The sequence below is a fragment of the Pelophylax lessonae genome, assembly GCF_965119305.1.
Source record: "Pelophylax lessonae genome assembly, chromosome: 1".
NCBI lineage: Eukaryota > Metazoa > Chordata > Amphibia > Anura > Ranidae > Pelophylax > Pelophylax lessonae.
This window is the reverse complement of record NC_138768.1, coordinates 5,344,023-5,363,896: the sequence shown is the minus strand read 5'-3', so window position 1 is coordinate 5,363,896 and position 19,874 is coordinate 5,344,023. Positions and strand designations below refer to the sequence as shown.

At 45.5% G+C, this 19,874-nt stretch overlaps 1 protein-coding gene across 1 annotated transcript; it reads right to left on the bottom strand.

The window, feature by feature from the left end:
• Positions 1-6,157: 6,157 nt before the first annotated feature.
• On the bottom strand, positions 6,158-13,569 carry LOC309559521 (vomeronasal type-2 receptor 26-like; the record flags this gene model as incomplete). The annotated part of the gene is made up of 2 exons (XM_082262802.1): positions 6,158-7,050; positions 13,506-13,569. 2 exons carry the CDS (start codon positions 13,567-13,569, stop codon positions 6,158-6,160), a joined length of 957 nt encoding a protein of 318 aa, XP_082118928.1.
• Positions 13,570-19,874: the final 6,305 nt, after the last annotated feature.

Here is a 19,874-nt window from a genome sequence, read left to right as displayed (position 1 = left end):
AATGCCGGACCCGTTTTAGCATATACAGTTTCAAATATCAATCAATGCAGTAGAAGTGCCTCCTTAGGTTTTGATAAAGATGCATAAACTGTAGCTTTCCCCACTGGAAATGAACAACATAAAGCGACAGTGAATTTTGGTATCAATATTACAATGACTAAGTCATCTAGAGCAGTGGTCCTCAACCCTGGCCTACAGGACCCACTAACAGGCCAGATTTGCAAGATAACTGAAATACATCCCAGGTGATATCATTTGCTGCTCAGTGATTGCAGTACTCTAGTCTGCCTCTCCCCAAGGTAATACCTAAAATCTGGCCTGTTAGTGAGCCCTGTAGGCCAGGGTTGAGGACCACTGGTCTAGAGCAGTGTTTCTCAACCTTCTTTCAGTCGAGGCACCCTTTAAAACGATAGACAATCTCAAGGCACCTTTTAAAGTTATGGACATTCTTGAGGCACTCCGGCTTTACACAATGCAGCAACATCCACACATGTAGGACCCCCAACTTTAGAGGTGATTTATTCTTCCAAAGCAAATACACTTTTGCACACTGGTACTGACTAGAATTCCAATGTTTCTCTTCTCCCCCAATTTGTCTCCATCAGTCAGCTTATGTCACCCCAGTTATGAGGGAGAGGGGCACAGGAGGGTCAAACAAGGATGCTGTGGAGGCAACAGACATCCTCCTTATGAAAACTCGTGGCTTAGTGTAACTAAAAGGCAGGCTTTACCCACCTGCTGGCTTGTATACAATTTTTGATCAATTTTAAGCATTTTGTCAAAGCACCCTGATGACACATCAAGGCGCCCCAGGGTGCTTGGGCGCCCTGGTTCAAAATAGCTGACCTAGAGTCACTTATAGCTTGGGCCTAGGCTACAATGCAATGACGATAAAATAACTAGAAACTCTTGACGAAACAGGGTAACAAGCACTCTAACATGTGCTCTAATGCAGCCTTCAAAGTAAATCTTCGGCCAGCCATGTTGGAGCTCTTGAAGAAGTTGTGGAAATAAAGAAAATGTTTTTTGTAATAAAAAAATGGTTGTAGAACACGGAGTTCCCAAGGACACTGAGTGGCAAAGTGTCCAGCAAGGAGTTAATTATCAGGAGTAATTGAAAAGCAAGAGGGATAATAGAAGGTGTGTGGGAACCAGCCGGTCCCCAGTCATCCCTCCTTGCTTTTCAATTTCATTATGTATAGGGATGGAGACGCTGAGCCGGAGTCTCATCTAAAGTCCCAAAACTTCCCATTTTTTGAACCTTATCAGGGATGGAGACGCTTGCTTTACAGGCAGGTGTCTCACTCAAAGTCCCCCCTTTTTACTAAAGGGATGGGGGTGTGTGTTTCCCAGCCGATCACTTTTAGTTTGCACCCTATGGCTAGTACATAGCCATTAGTTTTTCATTACCAGTCATGGATTGGAGCAGGTAGGGGGAGGTTTGGGCGATCTCCAAGCCCATCTGTTTCCCATCCATCCATCAGCATTCATGTACTTCCACGGTGTAGACACCCAGACACTCAGGTTGAGTAGTGTTAGTATGTGTTAGGACTGCAAGATACACAGGGTGCCTTGTTGTTGGCCTTGCAGCTTCCGCATGCATTTGCAAATGTGTGTTAACTAAACTCCTGTTTTTAACCCAAGTTGTTAGACAGGTATATTTGGTATATTTGGTTTATTAGCAGACTGGTGGGTAAGCATATCAAACTGGGGACTGGCTGGTTTCCACACACCTTCTATTATCCCTCTTGCTTTTCAATTTCATTATGTATAGGGATGCAGACGCTGAGCAGTGCTTGCCGGTGTCTCATCTAAAGTCCCAAAACTGCCCATTTTTTTGAAAATTATCAGAAGTATATTATTAGATGTATCTCAGATGTTCGGGGTTAAAATTCTAAACAGCAGGATTGTTGTAGAACATAAAAGGATTGTTGGTGGTGCCTTTCAGAGGGATATTGAGGTTTTTCTTGCAATGGATTTCACTACAGAGTCAGTCAGTGTGACACAAAGGGTTAATATTCCACTCACCGACAACACAGTATTTGTAGCAGCAGGTCTCCTTCGGTGATGAACGGGGGGGCCCCCTTTAAGATTAAACTATTCTAGGTGTACCTCTGCGATGCAGCAACAGCCTTTAGATAGACTCAGCAGCGTCACAGCAGAAATCAGCAGGTCTGGGTCTCCAGCACTAGGCCTCAGGATGATCGCTGGCTTCTGCACACAGTGAGATGGACAAAGGAATAAAATGGTGGCACACTGCAACAGGGTCCAATGATGAAGACTTCTTTATTGGTCAGTGACAGAATAAAATAACAGGAACAGTTAATGCGTTTCACACGAACAATTCATGCTTAACCATAGTGATTATGATATTTCATGCGTGTGAAACACCTCAACTGTTCCTGTTATTTTTGTCTGGCACTGACCAATAAAGAAGTCTTACTCATTGGACCCCCCTGTTGCATTGTGCCACCATTTTTTCCTTTGTTAGTTATGTGACTGTCACGATTCGACCACGCCCACGGCGACTAGCTAACCGAGACGCGGTGAATCGTGACTTGGGGACGTATAAGGGATAACAGATTAAAGAAAAAAGAAACTTCCTACTAAGTAATTAGATTGGCTGCAATACTTTCACAGCCTGCCCTGCCTTCGGTCACCACTAGAGGGAGACTCCACTCCAATCCAGCTGGCTGACCACACACAGGCAGATACAAATCTTACATACAATCTGGTGCACTCTAATGGTTGGAGAGCAGTCTAGCAATTACCACACACTACTAGGATTCCTCCAGCTATCCTACAAGCCAGAACCCCTGTGCTAATCACTCTTCCCACTGTCCCCACACCCACACACCAAAAACGATAGCCTGCCACCACCCAACAGTTTGTCCGCAAACTGGTCTGCCGGGACACCACACACACGCAGATCTCCGTCTGATGTACAATCTGCATGCAATCTGCCAACGCACAGGGCAATCGCATACAGAATGGCATGTAGCGTAGACCGATAATTTAGACGCTAAAATGCAAACAAAATCTCTCTAGAGGTATGAGTCCTAGCTTAGTACACAGAAGTCACTTATTAATTTTATAATTTAATATCCCGAAAAGTGGGCAGTGCATAAAAAATATATACAAACAAAAGCAGTTACAAAAAATACAAAAGATAAAAAGACACACAATTGGCAATTTGCTATGAAAATAAAAGGGAATAAAACACAGAAATAAACTTTACCTAAGGTTATCTCTTTGGCAGAAGCATGCCGGAAATCGTGCTGGAACTCCTCAGTTCAGAACTGGCTTCAAGGAAGAACCATGTGCAAATCTCAGATTCCCAATTTATTGGAATATTGATGTGGGCTGGACTTTAGCCCTTACCCAATCAACCCCCAGTGGGTTGTGCCCTGCTCAGCCCCCCGATGTTCTGTGTTCTGAACTGACCAGAGTTGAATTGGCCCAGAATGGCGCTGACCACTGGGCCAGGGATAGGAGTTCTGACACCAGCGCATCGGTCTGATTCCGACAGTATCAAACACTGCTTGCCTATCGCAATCAGGCGCCATACAACGGTTTTGTGCAATTCTCCAGGACCCCACCCATGCCACAGACACAAATTCATATGTGCACGTAGCCCCATATGTGGGCCACGAGAAGGAATTATTTTCATCTCTCTACCACTAATATTTTAACTTTTATGAGAGATAAAATACATTCCTTTGATCTGATCGTATCACTCCATGCTTGTAGACTGTTTGGAGCCTATGGCCGCCTCCTGCTGATTTCCACAGCCAAAATGACTAGCAGTCTCTTTTGAAGTTCCCGAAAGGTGACAATTTTTGTTCAATTGCATGGGGGACCTTAATTGGCAACCAGGTGTCAACCCTATCCCAGAGAGACCAGCTGTGTCCTTTCAAATGCACTAACAGGACATGTGTGTGATAATACATTAATTAACCCAAAATGACATTACATCTACAATTCACTGCATATTTCTACAGATCACTTCATATTTCGCTACTGCAAAGCTATTCCATATACGACATTTACGTTACAGTGACAAATGCCCATTTGCTGGGACGTTCGTCACGGGTTACCGGAGGAGTGTGGAGGCCAGCCTCCTGCCTACGGACTATGGCCCTGGCTTGTAGGGAAGCGGGGCTCTGGTTGGGGGTGTATGCTGGGGGACCCTTGGAGTACTGTTACTTTGAATTCAAGTCCCTGTCACCCCAAGCGACACAGACTTTGGGCCTAAGCTGCATATTACAACAAAGGACTTCACACCATGAGAGAGTAAACAGATGCTAATGACATAAGACTCAGCTTTGGTATACTGGGGGGATGTAAATTGACACTTAAGTTATAATAAGGTGTGTTGGAAATGGAGACGGGCATTCTGCGAGCCTATGTCTTCTGCTTTCATCTGTTTAGAGGTGGAGTGTGTTCACACTTCTAGGAATGCGTATTCGGCTATGTTTTGGGCTTGTTGTTTGTTGAATTAATTATGATAATGTTGCAGTCTCATTCACCTATTGTCTCTTTCCAGAAGGCCAAGGTATGTTAACTATGTTCTGTATACAATTACATTTGCATATGATAATGAAATCAAACTCATGAGACTGTATATATTGTAAGTGAGTTGGTGAATAAAGTGTCTTTTGTTTTACCCTTCATTGAGCTTAGGCTAATGTTTGGGTGGAATTGAGGGGCCAGGTCACTGCATCACGTAAGAGTCTGGAGACCTAAGACAGAAATACTTGGTCCAAGTATTGGGGATCTGTTACAAGTTATATCTCTGGTGGCGAGCTTGGGTGTGCACCTGCGGGGGTCAATCTACTACCAATTACCTGAGCGGTATATCGTTTGTGCACGGTGAGATGGATGCAGACTTGTCTTGGCAGATGGCAGCAGCTTCACCAGTTCTGCAGAACTGACAGCCACTGTCTCTACTGTAAAGCACAGTCTTCTCCTTGATCTTTCTCTCTCTCTCCCAGACAGGGCCTACACTTCTTCCCAGACCAGTCTCCTTTCCCAGACTCCCCTCTGGTTTCCCGGGTTTTCTAATTTATATAACCCCTCCCATACAACAGCAGGCTGGTCTTTGAAGTCCTTTTGGGTTGGTTTAACATTGGAGTTCTTTCTGGCTGGAACCACAACTCCCAAAATGCAATCCTCTTAACTGATGATTAATCCAAGTTCATAAAGCTCCATATTGTGGCAAAAAAAAAAAGAACGTCTTGCAATACAGATTAACTATGATAATGCATTAGTAAACCTGCACATTTCAGTTATAATGCGCATCATTACATACTCCCCCCACTAAATCTCTTTGGTCCCCAAAGTGCTATAATTTAAACCAACGGTGTTTACAAAAAATCTCAACATAAATGCAAGTATGAACGACTGTAGGATAAAAACACACATTTTTTTTTTTTTTTTTTTCAAGAACATAGAAGTAAATGGTTCATTATATGGTATAAAGAGACTGATAGAGCAATCTCCCACCAATGGTTGGAGGGGGTGCGGTTACTTTGTTTAGATGTTATTGATTTAGAGGTGAACCATCCAGAGGTGTCAGAGAGTGAGGTAGATTTGCCCCTCACACAATTAGCAGTGCATGGGACTGGCTCATCAAGAGTCCATTGACTTAAATGAATAACTTCCTCTGAGTTCTGGCCCAACACATAATCTGTCTTCTCCTTAAACTTTCTCCCTGTCTCTCTCCCAGTCAGGGCCTGCACTTCCTCCCAGACCAGTCTCCTTTCCTAGACTCCCCTCTGGCTTCCTGGGTTTTCTAATTTTTATAACCCCTCCCATACAACAGCAGGCTGGTCTTTAAAGTCCTTTTGGGTTGGTTTAACATTGGAGTTCTTTCTGGCTGGAACCACAACTCCCAAAATGCAATCCTTTTAACTGATGTTTAATCCAAGTTCATAAAGCTCCATCTTGTGGCAGAAAAAAACTTCTTGCAATAAAGATTAACTATGATAATGGATTAGTAAACCTGCACATTTCAGTTACAATGAGCATTGTTACATATGTATGGATTGCATGGGTTGTTACCGACATGTGGTGAACATTTCATGTCAAAAGCACCTTTAGAAATATATTTACCTAGAAAATGGTGACTTGTTCAATACTTATTTTACCTGCGTTATTAGCGGATAACAGTTTTTGTATTCAGGTCAGGTCTGAACAGAATTATGTAACATTTTGGGAAAAATATACAGCCAAGAAGTCCAGAACTTGAGGCCATTATAGCAAAAACCTCCACAGCCACCATGTATTTCCCACTAGTGCTCAGATAGGCCGGGATCATGGCAATCCAGACACTGCAGAACACCAGCATGCTGAAGGTGATGTACTTGGCCTCATTAAAAGTGTCCGGTAATGTCCTGGCTACAAAAGCTATAATGAAACTCACAGCTGCCAGAAGTCCCATATATCCCAGGACGGAGTAGAAGCCGATAACTGAACCCTCATTACACTGAATGATGATCTTCCCCTGATAAGAGTGATTGTCCCGATCCTGGAAGGGGGGAGAAATAGACAACCAAGTGACACAGATTATGACTTGAACCAGTGAGAAGACACAAATGATAAAATTGGAGAGTTTGGTTCCCATCCATTTCCTCCAGGGACTCCCAGGTTTGGTGGCTTTAAAAGCAATACACACCATGATACTTTTGGCAAGTAGAGAAGAGACGGCAACTGAGAAGATGACACCAAAAGAGGTCACACGCAGCATGCAGGTCACATCTACTGGATGACCGAGAAAGAAGAAGACACAGAGGAAGCTCAGCATGATGGAGACCAGAAGAACAAAGCTGAGGTTCCGGTTATTGGCTTTAACAATGGGGGTGTCCTGGTAATGGATAAATATCCCCAATATTAAACCAGTAAGAAGACAACAAAGGATGGAGACAGCTGCAAATACTGAAACAATGGTATCATCAGTGTAGGAGAGAAATTCCATCAATTTCTGAACACACCGATCCTTCTTCTCAGTTGGCCATTCATCAGCAGGACATTTCATGCAGTTTTCACTGTCTGCAGGATGAACAATACAAACACAATGAGGATCGGGGTCAGAGCTTCTGAGGAAATTAATTGTCTTGTTGTTGTCTCACAGCTAGCAATGAGATTTCCATCACTACATTGTGAGATAGATGAAGAACATGTAATAAATAATAAACATAATATAAAAAAAAGTGCTGTTGATCATGTCAGAAATTCAGAGCTGTCTAATTAGAATTCTCTTGGGATGAATATATGGATTCCAGCACTCACTTAAAGAATATGTTGGTCCAACATTTCATATTGCTGATATGTGGCTGCTGTACCATGTTACTTGTTACATAGTTTGTGAGGTTGAAAAAAGACATCCGTCCATCCAGTTCAACCTATGATGTGTGTGTTTGCTGTTAACCGTACATTGTATACCCCTGTATGTTGTACATTGTATACCCCCTGTATGTTGTACATTGTATACCCCTGTATGTTGTACATTGTATACCCCTGTATGTTGTACATTGTATACCCCCTGTATGTTGTACATTGTATACCCCTGTATGTTGTACATTGTATACCCCTGTATGTTGTACATTGTATACCCCTGTATGTTGTACATTGTATACCCCTGTATGTTGTACATTGTATACCCCCTGTATGTTGTGGTCTTTAAGGTGCCCATCTAATAGTTTTTTGAAACTATTGATGCTCCCTGCTGATACCACTGCTTGTGGAAGATAATTCCAAATCCTTACTGCTCTGACAGTAAAGAACCCTTTACGCAGTTTAAGGTTAAACCCCTTTTCTTTTAGTGAGTGGCCCCGTGTCTTACTGAATTCCCTTTCTCTGAAAAGTTTGTTCCCTATTCTAGGGTCACCAGTACAGTATTTGTACATTGATGTCATGTCCCTTCTCAATCGTCTCTTCTCCAGAGAGAATAAGTTCAGTGCTTGTAGTCTTTCCTCATAGCTGATGTCCTCCATTCCCCTAATTATTTTTGTTGCCCTTCTCTGGACTCTCTCCAGTTCCAGCACATCTATTCTGAGGACCGGTGCCCAGAACTGGACGGCATACTCCAAATGTGGCCGGACCAGAGTCTTGTAGAGTGGGAAAATTATCATTTTATCTCTGGAGTGAATCCCCTTATTTATACATCCCAGTATTCTGTTGGCTTTGCTTGCAGCAGCTTGGCAGTGCATGCCATTGCTGAGCTTGTCGCCTACTAGGACCCCCAGGTCCTTTTCCATCTTAGATTCCCCCAGAGGTTCTCCCCTAGCGAGTAACTTGCGTTCATATTTCTGCCACCCAAATGCATTACCTTACATTTTTCAACATTAAACCTCGATTGCCATGTAGTTGCCCACCCCATTATTTTGTTCAGGTCTTCTTGTAAGGTTACCAGCCACATCCTGTATAAAAGATATTGGCCTGCTTAGGTTAGTATTGTCCGCAAATGCAGAGAATGTGCTGATTATCCCATCCTCTATGTCGTTTATGAATAAGTTAAACAGGATTGGTCCCAGGACAGATCCTTTGGGGACACCAATTTCCACACCCGCCCTACTCCCCATTTATCACCACCCTCTGGACTCGCTCCTGGAGCCATTTTTCAATCCAGGTACTCACCCTATGGTCCATACCTACGTACCTTAGTTTGTACAGTAAGTGTTTGTGGGGAACGGTGTCAAATGCCTTTGCAAAGTCCAGATACACCACATCCTTTATCCAGATGGCAGCTCACTTCTTCATAGAAGGTTAATAGATTGGTCTGACAAGAACGATTTTTCATGAATCCATGCGGATTTCTACTATTGATACTGTTTTCATTACTAAAGTCTTGTATATAGTCCCTTATCATTCCCTTCAATATCTTACAGTCTATTGATGTTAGGCTAAGCGGCCTGTAATTCCCCAGGATATATCTCAGCCCTTTTTTAAATATTGGTACCACATTGGCTTTTTTCCAATCAGCTGGTACCATTCCTGTCAGTAGACTATCCATAAAAATTTGTGGGGATGGGCTTCGTCATCCAGTCGAACCTAAGTTCAACTTGAACACAGTCTGTTTTCCGAATGGCGAACAAATGGGCTTCTTCACGGGAACTTTGAGTTCCTGCATGCATAATGCACTGCCAGGACTGTGCCCTCCATGCTTTGGCCAATCAAATCATATGTGCCATGATTGGCCAAAGGCAGGTGCCTTTGGCCAATCATGGCTCAGGGGCGGCTGTTAAACTCACTACACTCTCCCTGAAGGAATTCCACTTATAAATCACCCGTGGGTCAAGATATCCACCCACAACCTCTCAATTGCAAGCCTGGTATTCTACCACCTATGCCACCGTCAACCCTGCTTAGGTTGAACATACTCTACCTGCCTAACTAACTAACTTCTAGAGATAGAAGTTAGTTAGTTAGTTAGGCAGGGGAGAGTGTGTGCAGCCTAAGCAGGTTTGACAGTGGCGTAGGTGGTAGAATGCCAGGCTTGCAATTGAGAGGTTGTGGGTTCAAATCCCTTGGCCCCCAGGTGATTTGTTCAATTTCTTCAGGGATAGTGTAGTGAGTTTAACAGACAGTGTAGTATAGTTAATAATACATTGCTGGCAGGAGAGATATTTTTGCTTTTTACAGTTTGTTGAGATCAGATAGTGCAGTGTATACCACAAAGTTATATATATATATATATAGGCACTTCAATTTGTATCAGTTTATGTCAGTATTGCTGAAAAAAATGGTGTGGGCCCCCGCCCCAGTTCATACCAGGCCCCTCGAGTAAGGGGAACCCTGCGCGAAAATTTAAAAAAATGGAGTGGGGTTCCCCCTAAAATCCATACCAGACCCTTATCTGAGCACACAGCCTGGCTGGCTAGGATGGGGGTGGGGGTGAGCAAGTGCCCCCCTCCTGAACCATACCAAGCCACATGCCCTCAACATGGGGGGGTAGGTGCTTTGGGGCAGGGGGGGCTGTGCCCCAAAAGACAAAAGCCAGTTTTGGACAAGTCCTTTATTAAAAAATAAAAAATAGTGTCCCCCGAAAAATAGAAAAAAAATAAAAAGAAGCTCCTGCCTCTTCGGACGCTTCCCACGCTAATGAGCTGTCTGAGTTTGACAGCTCTTTGATAGGGATTTTACGTCACAAACGCCCATAATGCACTGCTCAGGTGCAGAGAATAGATTACATGACGTCAGTCATTTATTCACTGCAGAGCCCCCCTGCCCCAAAGCACCCCCCCCCCATGTTGAGGGCATGTGGCCTGGTATGGTTCAGGAGGGGGTGGGGCACTCGTTTGCCCCCACCACCATCCTGGCCAGCCAGGCTGTGTGCTCAGATAAGGGTCTGGTATAGATTTTAGGGGGAACCCCACGCCTTTTTTTTTTGTTTTTAATTTTGGCGTGTTTTTTTCATTTTTTTATTTGTATTACTGGGAGCCGACAATACATTACAGCCGCGAGCAAGTTTAAATGACATTTTTTCCTTTAGAATTGTCAGTATTGTTGCAGCAGGCTCCATACATTGTACAGATGCACCACTTTACAGGCACATTAAGGGGATCCCCCAGGCATGATATTTAAAGAAATGTTTAATTCTTATTGTTTCACTTTAAGCATTATTAAAATCACTGCTCCTGTAGAAAGGATTGTTTTAAAAAAAAATTTTTGCATTGATTCATGTCCCCCAGGGCAGTGCCCGGGTCCCCATACACTTTTTTTGGGCCAATAACTTGCATTTAAGCCTTTAAAAGGAGGACATTTGATTTTTTATGTTTGTGTCCCATAGACTTTAATGGAGTTAACATGTTCGCTAGAACTTTTCCCCTGTTTGAGATGTTCTGGTGCGAATCGAACAGGGGGGTGTTCGGCTCATCACTAAAAATTAGGAACAATGGTCTGGCTATCACCTGGCTGAGCTCCTTAAGGACCCTCAGGTGTAAGCAATCTGGTTCCGGTGACTTATTTATGTTAAGTTTTTCAAGTCTAGTTCTGAGTCTGTCTTCTGTTAACCATGAGGGTGCTTCCTGTGATGTGTTATTTTTAACAACATTACAAGCTGGGTTTGTGTAGCCCCCGAATTCTTTTGTAAAGACTGAGGAGAAGAATTTATTTAGCACCTTCGCCTTCTCTCTGCCCTTTGTAGCCAGATTCCCTTCATCATCTTTCATAGGGCCAAAAGATTCTGGCCTCACTTTCTTACTATTTATATACTTAAAAAAATGTCTTGGGTTTTTTTTACTCTCTTCTGCTATGCGCCGTTCGTGTTCTATTTCAGCCACCCTAATTTCACTCTTACATTTCTTATTGCATTCTTTGTAATGTTGGAATGCTGTCAATGACCCCTCAGCCTTGTATTTTTTGAAGGGCTTTTCTGTAGTTTTTAAATGCAATTTTTACGTTGGAGTTTATCCACCCAGGGTTTATTTTTTCCTCTTTTAAACGAATGCACTGGCCAATACCTTTATTTAGTATGTTCCTAAAGCACTCCCATTTTTCCTCCATGTTCTTTGTTCCTAGGGTTCAATCCCTTTTTATTTTGTCTAGCAGAGAGCGGAGTTTAGGGAAGTTGGCTCTTTTGAAATTCAGTGTCCTTATATTACCCTTGTGTTTCCTATTTCTATGATTTATACTGAAACTAATTGACCTATGGTCACTGTTAGTCGTCAGTAGGTCTAGTAACACATTGTTTCTTGTCGGTGCATTCACCGTCTGATCCATGAAATTGTCCTGCAAAACAGTTAGGAAATGGCGAGCCTTAGACGAATGTGAGGTTCCTTCTGCCCAGTCTATATCAGGATAATTAAAATCCCCCATTATAATGACATTTCCCATCCTTTCTGCCATTTAAAGCTGTGATAGGAGGTCCGCCTCCCCCTCCTCCCTCTGGTTGGGGGCCTATAACATATGCCCAATATTACTTTCCCCATAGTACCTTCCTTTTGAAGCTCTACCCATAGGGATTCCACCTCCTCCCTAGCTCCATTAGTGATATCGTCCCTCATATTCACTTGCACATTGTTCTTGATATACAGGCATACCCCTCCTCCTTTTTTACTATCTCTGTGATATCTCTCTGCAATATCTCCGGATAAGGAAATGAAATACCCCTGAATGGTTGCCAGCCAATCATGAGAGCTGTCAAACCAAGTTTCCGAAATTCCCACAAAATCAAAATCCTCCTGATACATTAGCAGCTCCAGTTCTGTCATCTTGTTGGCCACACTTCTAGCATTGGTATACAAACCCCGTAATTTTGTCCGGTTGCATACTATGTCCTCTTTAGATGTTATGAGGCTGCACTTTTGTTTTTTCAGCCTACCTACCTTGGGATTTGGATCTCTGGTCACCCTACCCCTAATGCCCCCAATGATGCCCGCTAAACCTTGCTCCCCACTGGCTAATTCTACATCTGGACCCTCCTCCCCCATCGCCTAGTTTATAAGCCCCTCTAACTTTTTGGCTATGTTCTCTCCCAGTACGGCTGCACCCTCCCCATTTAGGCTCAGTCCATACCTACTAAAGAGCCCGTAGCTGACTGAGAAGTCGGTCAAGTTCTCTAGTAACCCAAACCCCTACTTACTACACCAGCTTCTCAGCCACTTGTTAACTCCCCTAATCTCCCGCTGCCTCTCTGACTTGGCTTGAGGTACAGGTAGTATATTTGAGAATACTACCTTGGAGGTCCTACTCCTCAATTTAGCTCCTAAGTCCCTGAAATCATTTTTTTAGGACTCTCCATCTTCCTCTAACTTTGTCATTGGTACCCACATGTACCATGACAGCTGGGTCCTCCCCATCCCCACCCAATAATCTGTCCACCAGATCCGTGATGTGCTGAACCTGAGCACCTGGTAAACAACAAACAGTTTGGCACTTATGGTCTTTTTGAGAGATTGCCCTCTCTGTCCTAATAATTGAGTCCCCTACAACCAGAACCTGCCTTTCCTTAACCTTGGCCTCGCTCCCGCCCTTACTGGGTTCTTCCCCTGGCAGCTAGGGACGTTGCTCTGCTCCACGAATGCTGGTCCCTGACTGGTTTCCCCAACATCACTCAACAGGGCGAATTTATTGGTATGTTCCAGCCAAGGACTGGCCTCCTTGTCTTGTTCCCTTCTACCCTTCCTAACTGTCACCCAACTACTCTGCTCTGGTGCCTGCACCCTTGTATCTCCACCCTCCTTTGTGCTGGCCCCTACTCAAGTACTCCGCAACACCCAGTCACTCTGCAGTACTCAGTTACTCACAGTACTCAGTTACTCATAGGTAAGCCTTATTATTGGCTTACCTATAGGTACAAAGAATAGATGGAAGTTTACTTCCTCTTTAAGAAGTGAGTGAATTTCTGGCAGGATCAGCAGACATCTTTCTGTACTTGCAGGGTATTTTATAGGATAAAACATGGGGAAATGTGCAGACAATATAGAGATGTACTATACATTTTGTTTCCCTGACAAAAACTTTAACTACAGTGATGAGGTCTGTCCAGTCCATCAATAATTTACTAACAAATACAAACTCTACCGGAAATGTTGGAGATCTCTCCTTCCGGACACGAGGCGCACTCATAGCAGCATTTATGTATTGAAGATTCAAACTTTTTTCTGCTGCCAGGTAAACAGGGATCTGAGCACCGAGATACCGGAATCTGAAATCACAGATTATTATTATTATTATTATTTTGTAAATATCATATCTCGTGAGGCAAACTAAGTGTTACAAATAGGAACGAGGTTCCGGTCTGGCTCCATAATGGCTTCAAGATGAATTTTGCTGGTTTGAGATCCATTTGGGGAGCAATATTTATCTGTCCAAGGTACACTATATTACCAAAAGTATTGGGACGCCGGCCTTTACACACACATGAACTTTAATGGCATCCCAGTCTAAGTCCGTAGGGTTCAATATTGAGTTGGCCCACCCTTTGCAGCCCGGATGGTATTCACCGTCACTGGAGGTGAGGAGCAGATACTTAATGGTTTGAATTGCTTCACATGGGACAGTAATATTTGTCAGCAATAATAAATATTTCCCAATTCTTCTGGGAAGGCTGTCCATAAGGTTTAGAAGTGTGTCTATGGGAATGTTTGACCATTCTTCCAGAAGTGCATTTGTGAGGTCAGGCACTGATGTTAAATGAGAAGGCCTGGCTCACAGTCTCTAATTCATCCCAAAGGTGTTCTATCGGGTTGAGGTCAGGGCTGTGCAGGCCAGTCAAGTTCCTCCACACCAAACTCGCTCATCCATGTCTTTATGGACCTTGCTTTGCGCACTGGTCCAAATCATTTGGTGGAGGGGGGATTATGATGTGGGGTTGTTTTTCAGGGGTTGGGCTTCGCCCCTTAGTTCCAGTAAAGGGAAATCTTAAGGCGTCGGCATACCAAGACATTTTGGACAAATTCATTCTCCCAACTTTGTGGGAACAGTTTGGGGATGGCCCCTTCCTGTTCTGACATGACTGCCCACCAGTGCACAAAGCAATGTCCATAAAGACATGGATGAGCAGGTTTGGGGTTGAGGAACTTGACTGGCCTGCACAGAGTCCTGACCTCAACCCAACAGAACACCTTTGCAATGAATTAGAGTAGAGACTGCAAGCCAGGCCTCCTCTGTCTATGGTCCACCTCTGTATGTCAGAGATATTTGGTCCTCCTCTGTATGTCAGAGATATTCGGTCCTCCCCTGTATGTTAGAACTGTGTGGTCCTCCCCTGTATGTTAGAGCTATGTGGTCCTCCTCTGTATGTCAGAGATATTCGGTCCTCCCCTGTATGTTAGAGCTATGTGGTCCTCATTACATTCCATGCCAGCTTTATTCCAGGACAATACATTACCAAAACAGAAAATAAATATCTTCTAAGAAACATTTCACATGCACAAAATTGCCGCAATCAACAACCTTCACCAACTCCAAGAATGACCCCATTCATGATCAGGCACAGTGGCCGGTAAATAAACCCAGATAAATCCTAAATTTGAACCTCCTCAATAAATGAGATGAACAGAAAACAATAATTTCTTACCTCGCCTGTGTTCCAGAAGACGGGATCACTCATATTGGGAAACGTTCCCGGCACCAGGTCTGAGCCTCGCAGGGTGAAATTTGTGATAGGATAAAACTCTGATTTGGTAAGAAACCAGATTTGTGAAATATGATCGGATGGAACTTCTTGTCTCTCATTAAAGTAGATCTCGCCTCCGGTTGGGTCGGTGTAATGAAGATTTCTCACATATTTGTGCAGCTTTTCATGGAGAAGAGAAGAACACACATGACTATATAAAGTTATAAGAAGTCTGGAATTAAAGTCTGCTCTGAAAATACAAAGTGGTAACATTGAAGTTATTAGACAGTCTCTCTATAAATGTGAATAGGAATGAATGAATGAGGAGAATCATTAATTCTTCACTCTTTGATTCTCCTGCAATGTTTCTATGTACACAGAGGCATAACTGGAACCTTCAGGGCACTGGTGAAAGAAATCATGAAGACCCCCCCCCCGTCAAAAACTTGGCCCTGTACAATGTATATATGCTTGGGGGGGGGGGGTAAGATTGACCCACTAATGGGGGTGGGGGTGGGATCAGTGGTGGTGGTGGTGGGATGGGATTAGTCCATTGAGGGTGGTGGGATCACTGGCAGTGGTGTTGAGGGATGGTATCAGTCCACTGATGGTGGTGGAGGGGGAATGGTATCAGTGGCAGCGGTGGTGGTTAATGGTTTCAGTTCACTGAGGGTGGTGTGGGTTTAGGTGCAGTAGTGGTAAGATGGGATATGGTCACTGAGGGTGGTGTGGGGTGGGATAAGTGGCAGTGGTGGTGAGATGGGATCAGTCAACTGAGGGTGAAGGGGGGATAGGATGATTTTATGCTTATTGATTGCAAGACTTTTAATAAACAAAAATTGGGGGGATAGGATCAGTGGTAACGAAGGAGAAGGGATTGGAGGGGGACAGTATCAGTGGAAGCAGTGGTGGTGGATGGGACCAGTCCACTGATGGTGGTGAGTGAGGGGGATGGGATCAGTGGCAGTGGTGGTGATGAGGGGGGTGGGATCAGTGGCAATGGTCGTGGTGAAGAGGGTGGGATCAGTGGCAACGGTGGTGAGGCTGTGGGATCATTGGCAGCGGTGGTGGTGAGGGGGTGGGATTAGTGGCAGCGGTGGTGAGGGAGGTTGGATCAGTGGCAGTGGTGAGGGGGGGGGGTGGGATCAGTCCATTGATGGTGGTGGTGGGGGTGATCTGGTCAGTGGCAGCGGTGGTGGTGGAGGGAATGGGATCAGTGGCACCGGTGGTGATGGGGATGGGATCAATCCACTGAGGGTGGTGGAGGGATGAAATCCGTGGCAGTGGTGGTGGTGGGGGATGGGATCAGTGGCAGCAGTGGTGGTGGTGGATAGGGTGGTGGGATCAGTCCACTGATGGTGGTGGGGGAGACAGGATCAGTGGAAGAAGTGGTGGTGGGGGAATAGGATCAGTCCACTGATGGTGGTGGGGGGATGGGATCAGTGGCAGCGGTGCTGGTGGGGGGATAGGATCAGGCCACTAAGGGTGTTGGGGGGTAAATCAGTAGTAGTGTTGGTGGGGGGGGGATAGGATCAGTGGTGGTGGTGGTGGTAGTGGGATAGGGATGATATCAGTAGCAGTGGTGAGGATAGGGATGACATCAGTGGCAGTGGTGGAAGAGATTGGGATGGCATCAGTGGAGGTGGTGGGAGGATAAGAATGACATCAGTGGAGGTGGTGGGAACAGGGATGACATCAGTGGCAGTGGTGGGGATATGGATGGCATCAGTGGCGGTGGTGATGGGGGGGGGGCAGGGATGACATCAGTGGAGGTGGTGAGGATAGGGTGACATCAGCAGCAGGGGTGAGGATATGGATGACATTAGTGGATGTGGTGGGAGGATAGGGAGGACATCAGTGGAGGTGGTGGGAGGATAGGGATGACATCAGTGGAGGTGGTGGGAACAGGGATGACATCAGTGGCAGTGGTGGGGATAGGGATGGCATCAGTGGCGGTGGTGATGGGGGGACAGGGATGACATCAGTGGAGGTGGTGAGGATAGGGTGACATCAGCAGCAGGGGTGAGGATATGGATGACATTAGTGGATGTGGTGGGAGGATAGGGAGGACATCAGTGGAGGTGGTGGGAGGATAGGGATGACATCAGTGGAGGTGGTGGGAACAGGGATGACATCAGTGGCAGTGGTGGGGATAGGGATGGCATCAGTGGCGGTGGTGATGGGGGGGATAGGGATGACATCAGTGGAGGTGGTGAGGATAGGGTGACATCAGCAGCAGGGGTGAGGATATGGATGACATTAGTGGAGGTGGTGGGAGGATAGGGAGGACATCAGTGGAGGTGGTGGGGATAGGGATGACATCAGTGGAGGTGGTGGGGCTAGGGATGGCATCAGTGGCGGTGGTGATGGGGGGATAGGGATGACATCAGTGGAAGTGGTGGGGATAGGGATGGCATCAGTGGCAGTGGTGAGGATAGGGAGGACATCAGTGGCAGTGGTGGTGGGGACAACGTTGACATCAGTGGAGGTGGTGGTGCTATAGGGATATCAGTGGCAGGGGTGGTGGGGATAGGGATGACATCAGTGGCGGTGGTGGGGATATGGATGACATCAGTAGCAGTGGTGAGGATAGGAATGACATGAGTGGCAGTGATGGTGGGGATAGGGATGACATCAGTGGCAGTGGTGGGGATAGGAATGACATCAGTGGAGGTGACGGTGGTGGGGATAGGGATGACATCAGTGGGGGTGGTTTGGATAGGGATTACATCAGTGGAGGTGTTGAGAATAGGGATGACATCTGTGGCAGTTGCGATGGTGCGGATAGGGATGACATCAGTAGCAGTGGTGATGAGGGGATATGGAAGACATCTGTGGAGGTGGCAGTGGTGGGGATAGGGAGGACATCAATGGAGGTGGTGAGAATAGGGAGGACATCAGTGGGGGTGGTGATAGGGCAATAGGGATGACATCAGTGGAGGTGGCAGTGGTGGGGATAGGGATGATGTCAGTGGTGGTGGTAATGGGAGGATAGGGATGGCATCAGTGGTGATAGTGGGAATAGGGGGATAAGGATGAATCCTGTGGAGGTGGCATTTTCTCCAGATGGTGTCAGTGCTGGAATTTGCGTTACACCAGGGAGAGGAGGCAGGTTAGCTGTGTCCCACACAGGCAGAAGAAGCTCTCCAGCGGGATCTCCGGTGGTGACAGTAGCTGCATCAAAGAGCAGGAAGTCTCCTCCATCTGACTACACAATCGGGATCCACCAACCACTTCACCCTCCTCTGCATGCTTGGATCTGCTCTCTGTGCTCTCTCTGTGAAAGCAGCCTTCTAAACAAAAGGCAAATGAAAACCTCCCTACTGCACCCTCTCCCCTACTGGGTGGAGCATGGAGGTTTTAGTTTGTCTGCTGGGGGGAGCAGGTATTTAAAAAATCCATATCCCCAGAAAATGGCTGAGGATTTGGATTTTACAGCCTCATTTATGCTGCCACCCTATTGTGACTGCTAAGCTGCCTTATGGTGGCACCAGCCCTTGGTGGAACTGCCCAGTACTTCACACCTTCTGGTCTGACTGACATTACCAACCTAGGTACCTCTATGGCACAAATTCCTTTTTTCCCTACACCACAGAACCTAAACCCATTGGGTATAGATATGCATTCCTGGCCTCCAGCATTTCACACTGTTATCACTCACATACTCTGAGCCACCAGACAGACCCTAGCCAGATATTAGAAATCTTTCCAACCCCCTACCATCTCTGAAGTAATTGCAATTCTGAACAATCACTGCTTTGTGGTATACACGTATTTATGCCAAGGCCCACTGTGACAGGAGTCACTTTGGGCATGGGGGTTGTGGACCCCAAATTCCTTTAAAGAGGTTGGGAGGCACCATGTCCAGCCTTGTGTGGCTTTCTTATGTTTAAGTCACCCTGCATCTTTTATGTATGCAGGGTGACCGGGAGGGTGGTGTACACTGAGAATACGGTTTGGACTACTTCAAATGGGACAGTATATGCATTACCAATATCTCTCAGGAAATATGGAGATCTACATTATTCCTATACACTGTATGGCACAGGAAGTGCAACTCCTAATTTGGACGTCCAGGAACTATGAGAGACGCCATGTCTGCTAATCAATGTGTATTAGCTGCAGAAGTGAGTTATTCTCACTTGACCTCAATACGGAGCCTTGACTCGTACTTGGGGGGGGGGGGGATTATTTGTATGGGCTTTATGTATGGCAGATTGGAGTGGTCGTTAGCTGTCCTGGTGTTCGGGAGCGGATTATCCTAAACGACTGTAACCCCTTTAATACTTTGGGGTATCGTTACACCCACCTACAGATTCCTTTATTTGTTCAGAAATGGAATCTGTGGTTATCAGATTCCAGAAGCCTGACCTTAACCTTGACACTTATTAATTAGAGTTGAGCGGACACCTGGATGTCCGTGTTCGGCGGGTTCGGCCGAACTTTAAAAAAAAGTCCGGGTCCGTGTCCCGGACTTTTGCCGAACTTTTCCCGGACACCGAACCCCATTGAAGTCAATGGGGACCCGAACTTTAAGGCACTAAAATGGCTCTAAAATACCAATGGAAAGGGCTAGAGTGCTGCAAATGGCAGCAAAACGTAGTTAAGAGCATGTGGATAGGGAAATAACTTAAAACAACAAAAAAAAACAGAAAAATAAAACAATGTTCTTCATCTCTGAAGGACGAGGCCCATATGGAGTAGGAGGGAGGTTGAGGTGGTGGTGGATGTGGCGGTGTCATAGGCGTGGGTACAGGGTGTGCCGGGTGTACCTGAGCACACCCTAATCACCTAGGGCACATAGCATTATCGC